The following is a 14,895-nucleotide window of genomic DNA, read 5'->3' as shown; positions in this document are numbered from 1 at the left end:
GCAGGCTGTTTAGTATCCCATTCAAAAGGCAGCCCCTCCAATAGCCCAGCACTCCCTCAGTACTGCACTTTAGTGTCAGCTCTGATTTTGTGCTCAAGTCCTGTAGCGGGACGTGAACCCACAACCTTCAGACTCACAGGCAAGAATGCCATAGCTGACACCTTCCGAACATCTTTCTTAGTAGCAAATCACCAACTTTGACCCTCTTCTTGTGCTCTCTCCTTCCAACATCTGGTGTTATTTTAATCAGTAAGGGAATCAAGGGTAATGGAGAAAAGGCAGGAAAGTGGAGTTCAGGATTATCAGATCAGCCATGATCTCATTGAATGGCAGAGCAGACATGATGGGCCAAAATTAGAAGAGAGAGCAAGTGAGTCCGGAAGGCATAGAAATTATAGGTCAGTTAAGGCACAAGGGAGGTTTGCAAGGTTGAACAGTATTTATTATTAACCTTTGCATTAAGCAAGGAGTCTGACGAACAAGGCAGATGAGTTGAGGGCACAAATTAACACATGGAAGTATGATGTCATTGCTGTCACAGAGACATGGTTGAGAGAGGGGCAGGATTGGCAGCTCAATATTCAAGAATATAGGGTCTTCAGGCGAGATAAGGAAGGAGGTAAAAGAGGAGGGGGTATCGCAATATTGATCAAGGAATCAATTACAGCAGTAAGGAGGGATGACATCTTAGAAGGCTCCTCAAATGAAGCCATGTGGGTAGAACTTAAAAACAAAAAAGGAGCAATCACATTGCTGGGAGTGTACTGTAGGCCCCCAAACAGTCAGAGAGAAATAAAAGAGCAGATATGTAGGCAAATTTCAGTGAAGTGTAAAAATAATAGGGTAGTAACAGTGGGGGATTTCAACTTCCCCAACATTAATTGGGTTAGTCATAGTGTGATGGGTTTAGAGGGAGCGGAATTCTTAAAATGCATCCAAGAGAGCTTTTTAAGCCAGTACATAGAAGGTCCTGGGTTTAATTTTAGGGAATGAAGCCAGGCAAGTAGTAGAGGTATCAGTGGGGGAGCATTTTGCGGATAGTGATCATAACTCCATTAGAGTCAAGGTTGTTATGGAAAAGGACAAGAATGGGCCAGAAACGAGAGTTCTAAATTGGGGAAGGCCTATTTTAATAAGATCAGATATGATTCGGCCAGAGTGCAGCTACCTTTAGGTAAATCTGCTTCAGAGGAGTGGAGCTCATTCAAGAAGGAAATATGGAGAGTACAGGGCCAACATATTCCAATAAAGATGAAGGGTGGGACCAACAAATCCAGGGAACCCAGGGATTTACAGGATTGGATAAAGAGAAAAAGGGAGGCTTACGCCAGATACTGAGGGCTCAAAACAGCAGAAGCCCTAGAGGAGTATATAATGTTTAGGGGGGGACTTAAAAAGGAAATTAAGAGAGCAAAAAGGGGGCATGAAAAAACATTGGCAGGTAAAATAAAGGAACATTCAAAGTTATTTTACAAGCACATTAAGAGTAAGAGGGTAACTAGGGTAAGAGTAAGAGGGTAACTAGGGAAAGAGTAGGGCCCATTAAGGACCAGAATGGTAATTTGTGTGTGGAGCTGGTAGGGTTCTAAATGAATACTTTGTGTTGGTGTTCACAAGTGAGAGGGACGACGTGGGTATGGAAATTAGGCACAAGGACTGTGATATAATCAAAGAAATTGGCAAAGAAAGTAGGGTGGTTCTAAGTGGTCTGGCAGGCTTAAAAGTAGATAAATCTCCAGGCTTGGATGAAATGTATCCCAGGCTGTTGAATGAATTAAGGGAGGAGATAGCAGGAGCGCTGCCAATAGTTTTCAATACCTCTATTCAATACCAGGAGAGGTGCCAGAGGACTGGAGGACAGCCAATGTGGTACCATTATTCAAGAATGGAGGAAGGGATAAACCAGGGAACTACAGACCAGTCAGTCTAACCTCAGTGGTGGGGAAACTGTTGGAAGCAATTCTGAGGGACAGAATTAATCTACACTTGGAGAGGCAGGGATTAATCAAGAACAGTCAGCATGGATTTGTTAAGGGGAGGTCATGTCTGACCAATTTGATTGAATTTTTCGAAGAGGTGACCAGGTGTTCGATGAGGGCAATGCATTTGACATAGTCTACTTGGACTTCAACAAGGCTTTTGATATGGTCCTGCATGGGAGACTGATAACGAAGGTAAGAGCCCATGGGATCCAAGGCAATTTGGCAAATTGGATCCAGAATTGGCTCAGTGGCAGGAAGCAGAGGGGTGTTTTTGTGACTGGGTGCCTGTGTCCAGTGAAGTTCCACAGGGATCGATGTTGGGTCCCTTGCTGTTTGTGGTATATATCAACGATTTAGACTTGAATGTAGGAGGGTTGATCAGTGAGTTCGCGGATGACATGAAGATTGGTGGGGTGGTAAATAGCGAGGAGGATAGCTTTAAATTACAGGGGGATATAGACGGGCTGGTCAGATGGGTTGATCAGTGGCAAATGGAATTTAATCCAGATAAGTGTGAGGTGATATACTTGGGCAGGACAGACAAGGCATGGGAATACACGATGAATGCTAGGACCCTAGGAAGTACCGATCAGAGGGACCTTGGTGTGCATGTCCACCGGTCCCTTTAGATAGCGGGACAGGTTGATATGGTGGTTAAGATTGCATATGGAATACTTGCCCTTATTAGCCGAGGCATAGAATATAAGAGCAGGGAGGTTATGCTGGAACTGTATAAAATGCTGGTTAGGCCACAGCTAGAGTATTGCGTGCAGTTCTGAAATCCACATTATAGGAAGGATGTGATTGCACAGAGTGAGCAGAGATTTACCAGGATGTTGCCTGGGTTGGTGAGTTTTTTTTTAAATGAGAGACTTGATACACTGGGGTTATTTTCCTTGGAGCAGAAGAAATTGAGGGGGGGACATGATTGAGGTGTCTAAAATTATGAGGGACATAGATAGGGTAGACAGGAAGGAACTTATCCCCTTTGTGGAGGATCAATAACCAGGGGGCATAGATTTAAGGTAAGGGGCAGGAGGTTTAGAGAGGATGTGAGGAAGAATTTTTTTCACCCAGAGGGTGGTGGGAATCTGGAACTCACTGCCTGAAAGGGTGGTAGAGGCAGAAACCCTCATAACATTTAAAAAGTATTTGGATGTGCACTTGCGATGCCATGGCATACAAGGCTATGGGCCTAGTGCTGGAAAATGGGATTAGAATAGTTAGCTACTTGTTTGACCGGTGCAGACTCGATGGGCCGAAGGGCCTTTTTCTGTGGTGTGGACCTCTATGACTCTAAGTATCATCCCAAAAATAGCCGTAAATCAGAAATTGGAAGGGAGGGAGGAACTGAAAATTACAATCACCAGGAAAGTGGACAGAGCAAATTGTTGGAACTGTGGGTTGACAAGTCCCTGGGTCCTGATGGATTTCACCTTAGGGTCTTAAAAGAAGTGGCTGGTGAGAAAGTTGGGGCATTGGTTTTAATTTTCCAAAATTCACTAGATTTGGGGAAGGTTCCATTAGGTTGGAAAATTAGCTAATATAATTCTTATACTCAAAAAAAATTGTCTCAGAAAGTAGGGTTGGACGGGCAGCGATAAATCTTTCAATTATTAAATTAATGTCTTTAGTAGGCCTCTTAATTGTCAGCGGGCGTGCTGCCACCTCTTGTGTGCCCCCGCTGGCCAAAATATGCAAGTGCACGATGACATCGTTGTGCGCTATTTTACGCCCGTTCGGGTCAGGTGCGCACCCACCCACAGGGCAGAAAATTCTGCCCATGTGTCGCAACTACAGCCTCAGTTCACCTATGTTTTTTCCTCCTTAAAGCTAGATTACAGCACTTTGGCACTTTCTCACTCTAGTAAAATCTCCTGTGCACCTATTCCAACGCCTTGACATCCTTCCTCACTTGTAGCGTCAAAAGTTGGACAAAATACTTCAGCTAGATTCCTAAGCAGTGGTTTATAAAGGTTTATCATAACCTTTGTGCTTTTGTACTCACCTTAAGCAAAGGATCCCAAAGGCTATTTTTTAAAAAGTCTCCTTAATTTGCCTTGCCACCTTCAAAGATTTGTGTCCATAAACACCCAGGTCCCTCTGTTCCTGCACTCCTTTCAAATTTGATCATTTAGTTTTATATTGCCTTTCTTTACTCTTCCTACCGAAAAGGATCATTTTTGCCTTGTTAAATTGTATTCGCCACGTGTCTGCCAGTTTCACCAGTCTATGTCCTCCAAAAGTACTATCCTACTCACTATTTACATTTCAAGGTTCTGTAAACTTTGAAATTATGTCCTATGTTTACAAGTGTAGATCATTAATATGTACAAAACAACAGTGGTCCTAATACAAGTCCCTGGGTGAGATCATTGTATGCCACCCTCCAATTTGAAAAACAACTGTTCTCTATTATGCAGTTTTCAGTCTCTTGACCAATTTTATATCCAAACTGCTACTTCCCTTTTAATCCCATGAATACTGGGGAGGAATCTCCCATAAAACCTGATTGCCCCTTGTTAAAGGAAAGAACGGAAATAGAAGACAAGCAAAAAAGTAGGTAAAATGAAAATTACCAATAAACAATTGGAGTCACCCACAGCCTTTCTAAATCTAGTGTATTCTTTATTTGGATGGTGAACCCAGTTATTTACACAGATGTTGTTGGAGCCTCTCAGACTCAACTTGTGAAATCCATCCTCTCAGTGACTGTGACCGAAATTATGATCTATCTTCTGGCCTGATGCCCAAAAGACACAGCTGATTGATGTACCAATAACTGGCTCTTTGCTAAAATATGGGTTGTTATAAGCCACTGTTACTATAAACTATAATCTCCTCCAAGTCACAAAGGAAGAGGACAGTGGAAATCTGGCTTCTTAGAACAGGCATACTAAGCAGTCTGGAAAAGCAGTCTTGCCCCTGTATTTTACACATCGAGAACCCAACAATTATATGTGAAGATGTGCTGTGTGTGTTTTTGACAGTGTCCATCAATAACCCGATAGGTACATAGTACCCCATTCAAAAACTGGAATTTAACATTTAGGCTCTAAGCAAAACTTAACAGTTTAAGTTCTGTACATCCACCATACATACTGACTTCTTGCTGTTTTCAACAGGACCATTTTGTCATGGGCCATCGCTGCTTCTCCAAGGATTCATTTACACTACAAAAAAACATTTGTACTAACGATGCAGGAGGTGTATTTTGTAGGGGTTACAGAATCAGAAAGAATTCAGACCAGCCAGGTATTACCCACGGGGAAAGGCGAAATTAGAGTCTGCTCTGTGCAAAGTTCTTAATTCTCTTCCTTTCTCTATCTAACGGAATGTGGAACAGGAAGTGGCAAAATCAATATTTTAAAGCAAATTTAACAGTAGCACACAGTTGGATTAAGCTTGAAATTTTCAGCAAAAGAAGGGACAATAATGTTGAGAATGAGCCCAAAATAGTTTGGAATGATCTTAAACTTTATGAAAGGAGGACATTTTGAAGTTTGAGCCCTAAACTTACCATTGCTTGATTTTAGCAGATTCCTTGTGCCCTGGAGCTTCTTGGCTTGAGGTGGTGAGGTCTGGTGAATAATTGCAGAACATTCCCCAACCCGCTTCAGGGAGTGTTTTGTCCTATGATTAGATTATTATCCACCCCTTGGATAGTAAAACAACTCACTCTACAGTATCTTAAACACCTGGAATACACAATTCCTAGCCTCTGACCTACTTATACATATGAACATACAAATTAGGAGTGGGTCACTCAGCCCCTCGAAGCTGCCCCACAATTCAATAAGATCACAGCTGATCTGATTGTAGCATCAACACCACATTCCTGCCTACCCCCGATAACTGTTCACCCCTTGTTAATCAAGAATCTATCTGGCTCTGCCTTAAAAGATATACAAAGACTCTGCTTCCACCGCCTTTTGAGGAAGAGCGTTCCAAAGACTCACTACCCTCAGAAAAAAATTCTCCTAGTCTGTATTAAATGAGCAACCCCTTATTTTTAAAGTGACCCCTAGTTCTAGATTCTCCCACAAGAGGAAACATCCTCTCCTCATCCACACTGTCAAGACCCCTCCAGAACTAAAAAGGTTTCAATCAAGTCGCCTCTTACTCTTCTAAATGCCAGTTGATACTAGTCTAACCTGTCCAACCTTTCCTCAAGACAACCCGTCCATTCCTGGTATTAGTCTAGTAAACCTTCTCCGAACTGCTTCCAACACACATACATTTTTTACTCTTGTTACCTCAGCATTTATATGGCCAGTCCAGTTAAGTTTCAGGTCAAAGGTAATCCCAGTACATTGACTGTGGGGGATTCAGTGATGGTAATGTAATTGAATGTCAAGGGCAGATGGTCAAGCCTGAACGTTGCTCTTACCTTGCTACATGCAGGCACAGGCTGCTTCAAAATCTGACAAGTTGCTGCTGATGGCTCACAGTGCCACATGGATACCCACTTTTGAGCTGCTGGATCTGTTCTGAAGCTATCCCATTTAGCACAGTGGTAATGCCACACCACAAAGGACATCCTTCGTTGTGTTAAGGCAGGGCTTCGTCCCCAAAAGGCCCATAGTCATCCTACCAATAGTGTCGTGGACAGTTGCATCTACAACAGGTAGGTTGGTGAGGGCAAGGTTGAATTGTTTATTCTTTTTGGTTCTCTCTCCACTTTCCCCAGGCCCAGTCCAGCTGACATGTCCTTCAAGAATTGGCCAGCTCAGTCAGTGGTGCTACTGAGGTACTTTTGGTGATTGACATTGAAGTCCCACATCAAGGGCACATTCTGTGTCCTTACTTGTCTCAGTGCTTCTTCTAAGTGGTGTTCAATATGGAAGAGTATGAATTAATCAGCCGAGGATAGAACTTCGGTAGTAATCAGCAGGGGGTTTCCTTGCCCATGTTTGACCTGATGCCACAAGACTTCATGGTGTCCTGAGTCAATGTCAATGACCCTCTGGGATCCACCATCCTGACTTTATCCCACTGTGCTAACACCTCTGGTGGCTCTATCCTGCCAATGGGACAGGATATACCCAGAAATGGTGATGGTGGAATCTGGGACATTAGCTGTAAAATGATTTGTTAAGTATGACTGTGCCTGATATCGATCCTGAATGGCCTGGTTCTAATTTTAAGGTTATGCTGGCTTGTTCTGGATCCCCACATGGGAGGAAACAGTTCTGTTTACCCTATTGAATGCTCTAACCATTTTAAACACACCGATTAGATTCCATGTCACCCTCAAGTCTTGTGGAAAATGTAAGATGTGCCATGGGTGATTTCATGCTGACTCCCATTTCACTCCCCCTCCCAATTATACATTAGGCCTTGGTCACAGAAAGAAGGCAGCAAGAGGCAAATTTACAGTATATCACTAACTTTTAATTGCTGGTCAGGAACCCAGAAGGAAATCCAATTGGTTTTCCTAAAGAACCCAAACGTTTTTTTTAAAAGATTCAATATATTTGTGTGCATCTCTCAAAACATCACAAAATTCACCGTTTCTGATTCACATCAACTTCTTTAAAAAAAAGTACAAAAAGCAAAACATCACAGTTGCTGGAAATCTGCAATAAATACAAAATGCTAGGAAATATTCAGGACACCCAGTCATCGACCTGGAATTTTAACCCTTCCTTACTCTCTCCACTAACTGACCTGCTGAATGTTTCCAGCATTTCTTATTTTTATTTCAAAAGTATGCTGGTGTTCCTTTAACCATTAATTTGGGGAAGAAAAGTTCAATTCAGGGTGAAGTAAAGTTCATGGTGTGTTTATTCAAGAGGTGTTTACTTAAGGGGGCCACCGCCAGTATGGAAAACTTTCTTGATAATACAAAAATCTTTTACATAATAACTTTGCAAACTAAGAAACATTCTGGAAACTGAATGGAAACAGTTTGTTTTCATTGCATTGTAACATTATTTACAGAAATGTCACATCCAGAGAAAGGCTGTGCTGAACCTTTCACCAAAGCAGCTTGCAATTCTTTGCTTTGGCCCTCTTACATCTCAGTAGAAATGCATTTGTGGTGTTAAAACCGCAACCAGTCCCGCAGAGACAAGGCTGGCTGACTTCAGAATTGTGCACTGGCATTAATCGGATTAGAAACACAACAAATTCAGCAGGTAATTATAATCCACACAGGTTCCACAGAGCTTTATTGTTCTCTACTTCAGATAGATTATACCAATTACAAAAAAGTCTCTTTTCCAGTGCTCAGCATGAATACTTACAGTACATCTTGGAAACACTTATTCCAAAAAAAAACTATATATAAAACTGATATAAAGCAAGTTGGTCCATGAATGGACGGACCAGGTTATCTGTAGCAAAGTAGAAAACTAGCCCAAATGTGATTGAGATTGGAAGTGCTGGTAAAGCCTTCTTAAAGATGGCAAGCAGCAGGAGAGTAAGGCACAAACCCTGGAACACAAAGTGGAGGCAGATTATCAATTTTGGATATTTCCTCCCAAACCCCACCCCAAAAATAAAACACAGAAAAAGGAGAACAAGCCGTCTTAGTTTATACAGATTAAAAGCATTAAATTCCACATTTTGGTTGGCTGAAGTGGTATGCTTGATGGTGGAGTGGAGAGGGGGGGGGAAAAAAAGATACTTTCAACCCGAACCCCAGCCAACCACATCGGAGAACGTTCTGAAGGAGAGTATCTGTCTCCACTTGGAGAGGCAAGGTTTGATCAGGGATAGTCAGCATGGCTTTGTCAGAGGGAGGTCATGCCTAACAAATTTGATTGAATTTTTTGAGGAGGTGACCAGGTGTGTAGGTGAGGGTGGTGCAGTTGATGTAGTTTATATGAATTTCAGCAAAGTCTTTGACAAGGTCCCACATGGGAGACTTATAAAGAAAGCAAATGCACATGGGATACAGGGTAATTTGATAAGGTGGATTCAAAATTGGCTTAGTTGTAGGAGACAGAGGGTGATGACAGAAGGATGCTTTAGTGACTTGAAGCCAGTGTCCAGTGGCGTACTACAGGGATCTGTGCTTGGTCCCCTATTATTCGTCATTTATATAAATGACACAGATGACTATGTGGGGGGTAGGATTAGTAAGTTTGCGGATGACACAATATTGGCCGGGTGGTTAACAGTGAGGTTGAGTGTCTTGGGCTACAGGAAGATATAGACAGATTGGTCAAATGGGCAGATAAGTGGCAGATGGAATTTAACCCTGAAAAGTGTGAGGTGATACACTTTGGAAGGAGTAATTTGACAAGGAAGTATTCAATGAACGGCATGGCACTAGGAAGTTCTGAGGAACAAAGGGACCTTGGCATGTGTGTCCACAGATCTCTGAAGGCAGAGGGGCACGTTAGTGGGATGGTGAAAAAGGATGGTGAAATATGGAACACTTGCCTTTATCAATCGAGGCATAGATTACAAAAGTAGAGAGGTCATGTTGGAGTTGTATAGAACCTTGGTGAGGCCACAGCTGGAGTGCTGTATGCAGTTCTGGTCACCACATTATAGGAAGGATGTGATTGCACTGGAGGGGGTGCAGAGGAGATTCACCAGGATGTTGCCTGGGGTGAAACGTTTAAGTTATGAAGAGGGCTTGGATAGACTTGGGTTGTTTTCGTTGGAGCAGAGAAGACTGAGGGGTGACCTGATTGAGGTGTACAAGATTATGAAGGGCATGGACAGGGTGGATAGGGAGCAGCTGTTCCCCTTAGTTGAAGGGTCAGTCACAAGGGGACATAAGTTCAAGGTGAGGGGCAGGAGGTTTAGGAGGCGATGAAAGGAAAAACTTTTTTACCCAGAGGGTGGTGACGGTCTGGAATGCAGTGCCTGGGAGGGTGGTGGAGGCAGGTTGCCTCACATCCTTTAAAAAGTACCTGGATGAGCACTTGGCACGTCATAACATTTAAGGCTATGGGCCAAGTGCTGGTAAATGGGATTAGGTAGGTAGGTCAGGTGTTTCTCACGTGTCTGTGCAGACTCGATGAGCTGAAGGGCCTCTTCTGCACTGTGATTCTGTGACATAGCAAGATCAGCAGAAAGGTAAAAGAGCGGAGGAATATGGGCTGAGTGAGATCAGAGTGAAAGCAGGGGTAGGATAAACAAGTTGCAGCATCAGGACAGAGTGAGAGCACTGTGACCAGTGGCAGAATAAATGAGCGGTAGTATAGGGACTGAGTGTGAGAGCAGAGACCAGCAGGCGAATAAACAAGAAGCAGCGTCAGGATTGAGAGTCAGAGCACAGAGAGACCAGCAGGTGGATAAACAAGCAGCAGCATCAGGCCTGAGAGTGAGTGCACAGTGAGACCAGCGGGAGGATGAACAAGTGGCAGTGTCAGGACTGAGAGTGAGCGCACAGTGAGATCAGTGGGAGGATGAACAAGTGGCAACATCAGGACTGGGAATCAGGGAAGGCTGGGAAGAGTGTCCTGCAGTCAGCGTCACGGTGAAGCAGTCTGGGAAGAGTGTCCTGCAGTCAGCATCACAGTGAAGCAGTCTAGGAAGAGCATCCTGCAGTCAGTTCTTGTTAAAAATAACAAGAGTGACATCACAAGACAGCGGGAGAGAGCAGTGGAGAGATGTGAACCAATGCAAATTTGGGGAAGATTCAAAAAGTGAAGTCAGCACAAAGGTGAGAGCTGATTGGTGAGTAGTAGGTAAGTGTTTTTCTCCAATTTAAAATAGATTAAACTAAGGTAAGAGTTCTAGTTTTTATTTAAAGTACATAAATAATTTAACTTTTTTTTAAACTGTATTTAACTTAAAGGGTTTTTTTTCAACTAGAGGCATGGCAGGACAGCTCAGTCCCGTGTTATGTACTGCCTGTAACATGTGGGAAGACCTAGACGCTCCTTGCACTCTGACCGACCACATGTGCAGGAAGTGCCACCAGCTCCAGCTACTTGAGCTCTGGGTTTCAGAGCCTGATCAGCAACTGGAGGCACTGAGGTGCATCCGCGAGGCTGAGAGTTTCGTGGATGGCATGCTTTTAGATGTGGTCACCCCACAGCTTATGGAAGTGCAGACAGAGAGGGTATGGGCGACCATTCAGAAGAAAGATGTTAGGCAGCTAGTCAGGAAATCCCCAGAGTGCATCTCGCTCGAGAGCCGTTTTTGTGTGTTGGAAAATGGTGAGAGTGACGATTCCTCTGGGGAGTGCAGCCACGCTCAATACACTGTGAGTGGCTCAGCTGCACAGGGAATGGGGGTGGGGGTGGAAAAAGAGGGGAACAGCAATAGTGATAGGAGGCTCGATAGTAAGGGGAACAGACAGGCGTTTCTACGGCCATAGACGTGACTCCAGGATGGTATGTTGCCTCCCTGGTGCCAGGGTCAAGGATGTCACTGAACGGCTGCAGGGCATTCTAAAGGGGGAGGGCAAACAGACAGAGATCATGGCACATATTGGTACCAACGACATAGGTAGGAGGGATGAGATCCTGCAAGCAGAATTTAGGGAGCTAGGAAGCAGATTAAAAAACAGGACCTCAAAGGTAGTAATCCCTGGATTACTTCCGGTGCCATGCGCTAATGAGTATAGAAATAGGAGGTTAGTCCAGATGAATGTGTGGCTGGAGAGATGGTGCAGGAGGGAAGGCTTTAGATTTCTGTGACATTGGGAACATTTCTGGGGGCGGTGAGACCTGTACAAGGCGGATGGGTTACAACTGAACCAGGATGTGACCAGCATCCTAGCGGGGAGGTTTGCTAGTGCTGTTGGGGAGGGTTTAAACTAGCTTGGCAGGGGGATGGGATCCTGAGAGGAGGTTCAGCAGGGATAGATGCACAGCCAAAATTAGAAGAGAGAGCAAGTGAGTCTGGAAGGCATAGAAATTATAGGTCAGTTAAGGCACAAGGGAGTTTGGCAAGGTTGGATGGTATTTATTTTAATGCAAGGGGTCTGACGAACAAGGCAGGTGAGTTGAGGGCACAAATTAACACATGGAAGTATGATGTCATTGCTGTCACAGAGGCATAGTTGAGAGAGGGGCAGGATTGGCAGCTCAATATTCCAGGATACAGGGTCTTCAGGCGAGACAAGGAGGTGAAAGAGGAGGGGGTATTCCAATATTGATTAAGGAATCAATTACAGCAGTAAGGAGGGATGACATCTTAGAAGGCTCCTTAAATGAAGCCACATGTGTAGAACTTAAAAACAAAAAAGGAGCAATCACATTGCTGGGAGAGTAGTATAGGCCCCCAACAGTCAGAGAGAAATAGAAGAGAAGATATGTAGGCAAATTTCAGAGAAGTGTAAAAATAGTGGGATAGTAATAGTGGGGGATTTCAACTTCCCCAGCATTAACTGGGTTAGTCATAGTGTGATAGGTTTAGAGGGAGCGGAATTCTTAAAATGCATCCAGGTGAGCTCTTTAAGCAAGTACACAGAAGGTCCGACAAGAGATTGGGCGGTCCTGGACTTAATTTTAGGGAATGAAGCCGGACAAGTGGTAGAGGTATCGGGGGGAGCATTTTGCAGTTGTGTTCATAACTCAGTTAGATTCAAGGTTGTTATGGAAAAGGACAAGGATGGGCCAGAAATCAAGAGTTCTAAATTGGGGGAAGGCCGATTTTAATAAGGTCAGATATGATTTGGTCAGAGTGGAATGGGAGCAGCTACTTTTAGGTAAATCTACGTCACAGCAGTGGCACTCATTCAATAAGGAAATAGGGAGATTACAGCGCCAACATATTCCAGTAAAGACAAAGGGTGGGACCAACAAATCCAGGGAACCCTGGATGTTGAGGGATATACAGGATTGGATAAAGAGAAAAGGGGAGGCTTATGGCAGATACCGAGGGCTCAAAACAGCGGAAGCCCTAGAGGAATATAGAATGTTTAGGGGGGAACTTAAAAGGGAAATTAGGAGAACAAAAAGGAGGCATGAAAAAACATTGGCAGGTAAAATAAGGAAAATCCAAAGTTATTTTACAAGTACGTTAAGAGTAAGAGGATAACTAGGGATAGAGTAGGGCCCATTAAGGACCATAGTGGCAATTTGTGTGTGGAGCCGGAAGACATAGGTAGGATTCTAAATGAATACTTTTGTGTCATTGTTCACAAGTAACAGGGACAACGTGGGTATGGAAAACAGGCAGAAGGACTGTGATATAATTAAAGAAATTAGCATAGAAAGGGATGAGGTTCTAAGTGGTCTGGCAGGCTTAAAAGTAGATAAATCTCCAGGCCCGGATGAAATGTATCCCAGACTGTTGAGTGAGGCAAGGGAGGAGATAGCAGGGGCGCTGCCAATAATTTTCAATACCTCTCTGGCCACAGGAGAGGTGCCAGAGGACTGGAGGGCAGCCAATGTGGTACCATTATTCAAGAATGGAGAAATCAGGGAACTGCAGGCCAGTCAATCTAATCTCAGTGATGGGGAAACTTTTGGAAGCAATTCTGAGGGACAGAATTAATCTACACTTGGAGAGGCAGGGATTAATCAAGGACAGATGGCATTATTTTGTTAAGGGGAGGTCATGTCTGACCAATTTGATTGAATTTTTCGAAGCGGCGACCAGGTGTATAAATGAGGACAATGCATTTGACATAGTCTACTTAGACTTCAACAAGTCTTTTGATATGGTCCCGCATGGGAGACTGATAACGAAGGTAAGAGTCCGTGGGATCCAAGGCAATTTGGATCCAGAATTGGCTGAGTGGCAGGAAGCAGAGGGTGATGGTCGAGGGGTATTTTTGTGACTGGATGCCTGTGTCCAGTGGTGTTGCACAGGGATCGGTGTTGTGTCCCTTGTTATTTGCGGTATATATCAACGATTTAGACTTGAATGTAGGAGGGTTGTTCAGTAAGTTCGCGGATGACAGGAAAATTGGTGTGGTAAATACTGAGGAGGATAGCCTTAGGTTACAGGAGGATATCGATGGGCTGGTCAGATGGGCTTTCAGAATTTAATCCAGATAAATATGAGGTAATGCACTTGGGCAGGACAAACAAGGCATGGGAATACATGATGAATGGTAGGATCCTGGGAAGTACCGAGGATTAAAGGGACCTTGGTGTGCATGTCCACCGGTCCCTTACGGTAGCGGAAAAGGTAAATAAGGTGGTTAAGAAGGCATATGGGATACTTGCCTTTATTAGCTGAGGCATAGAATATAAGAGCAGGGAGGTTATGCTGGAACTGTATAAAATGTGGTTAGGCCACAGCTAGAGTATTGCGTGCAGTTCTGGAATCCGCATTACAGGAAGGATGTGATTGCACTAGAGAGAGTGCAGAGGAGATTTACCAGGATGTTGCCTGGGCTGGGGAGTTTTAATTATGAGGAGAGATTGGATAGACTGGGGTTATTTTCCCTGAAGCAGAGGAGATTGAGGTGGACATGATTGAGGTGTAAAAAATTATGAGGGGCATCGATAGGGTTGACAGGGAGGAACTTTTCCCCTTGATGGAGGGGTCAATAACCAGGGAGCATAGATTTAAGGTAAGGGGCAGGAGGTTAAGAGGGGATGTGAGGAAGAATTTTTTCGCCAAGGGTGGTAGGAATCTGGAACTCACTGCCTGAAAGGGTGGTAGGGGCAGAAACACTCATAACATTTAGAAGTATTTGGATGCACACTTGCGATGCCATGGTATACAAGGCTATGGGCCTAGTGCTGGAAAATGGGATTAGAATAGTTAGGTACTTGTTTGACCGGCGCAGACTCGATGGGACCTCTATGTGGACCTCTATGACTCTAAGCAGCAGCATCAGGACTTTGAGTGACAGCACAGTGAGACCAGCGGGAGGATAAAAGAGCAGACTGACCATGTTAAAAGAAAAATAGTGACATCACAAGTTAGCCGTTAAGTGACACATTTGCGAATACTTTTATCTCTAAACTTAAGCATTTGATCAAAATAGGAGTTGGCAAATTAAAAATTTGAATTGGGATGGGTTAAGGATAACAGTGAATTA

The 14,895-nt window shown here is 43.9% G+C and overlaps 1 protein-coding gene across 2 annotated transcripts in view; it reads right to left on the bottom strand.

The window, feature by feature from the left end:
- Positions 1–8,126: 8,126 nt before the first annotated feature.
- LOC144693244 (presenilin-1-like) overlaps positions 8,127–14,895 on the bottom strand; it is an 85,903-nt gene continuing 79,134 nt past the window's right edge. For both annotated transcript variants that reach the window (XM_078562908.1, XM_078562909.1), the window contains one exon: positions 8,127–8,420. In XM_078562908.1, coding sequence (XP_078419034.1) covers positions 8,265–8,420 — 156 coding nt within the window. In that variant the 3' untranslated portion in view covers positions 8,127–8,264. The remainder of the gene's footprint in view (positions 8,421–14,895) is intronic.

This window comes from Cetorhinus maximus, chromosome 18 (assembly GCF_964194155.1).
Source record: "Cetorhinus maximus chromosome 18, sCetMax3.hap1.1, whole genome shotgun sequence".
Taxonomy (NCBI): Eukaryota; Metazoa; Chordata; class Chondrichthyes; order Lamniformes; family Cetorhinidae; genus Cetorhinus; species Cetorhinus maximus.
Note: the sequence above shows the minus strand (reverse complement) of the source record. Positions and strands in the feature narration are given on the sequence as shown.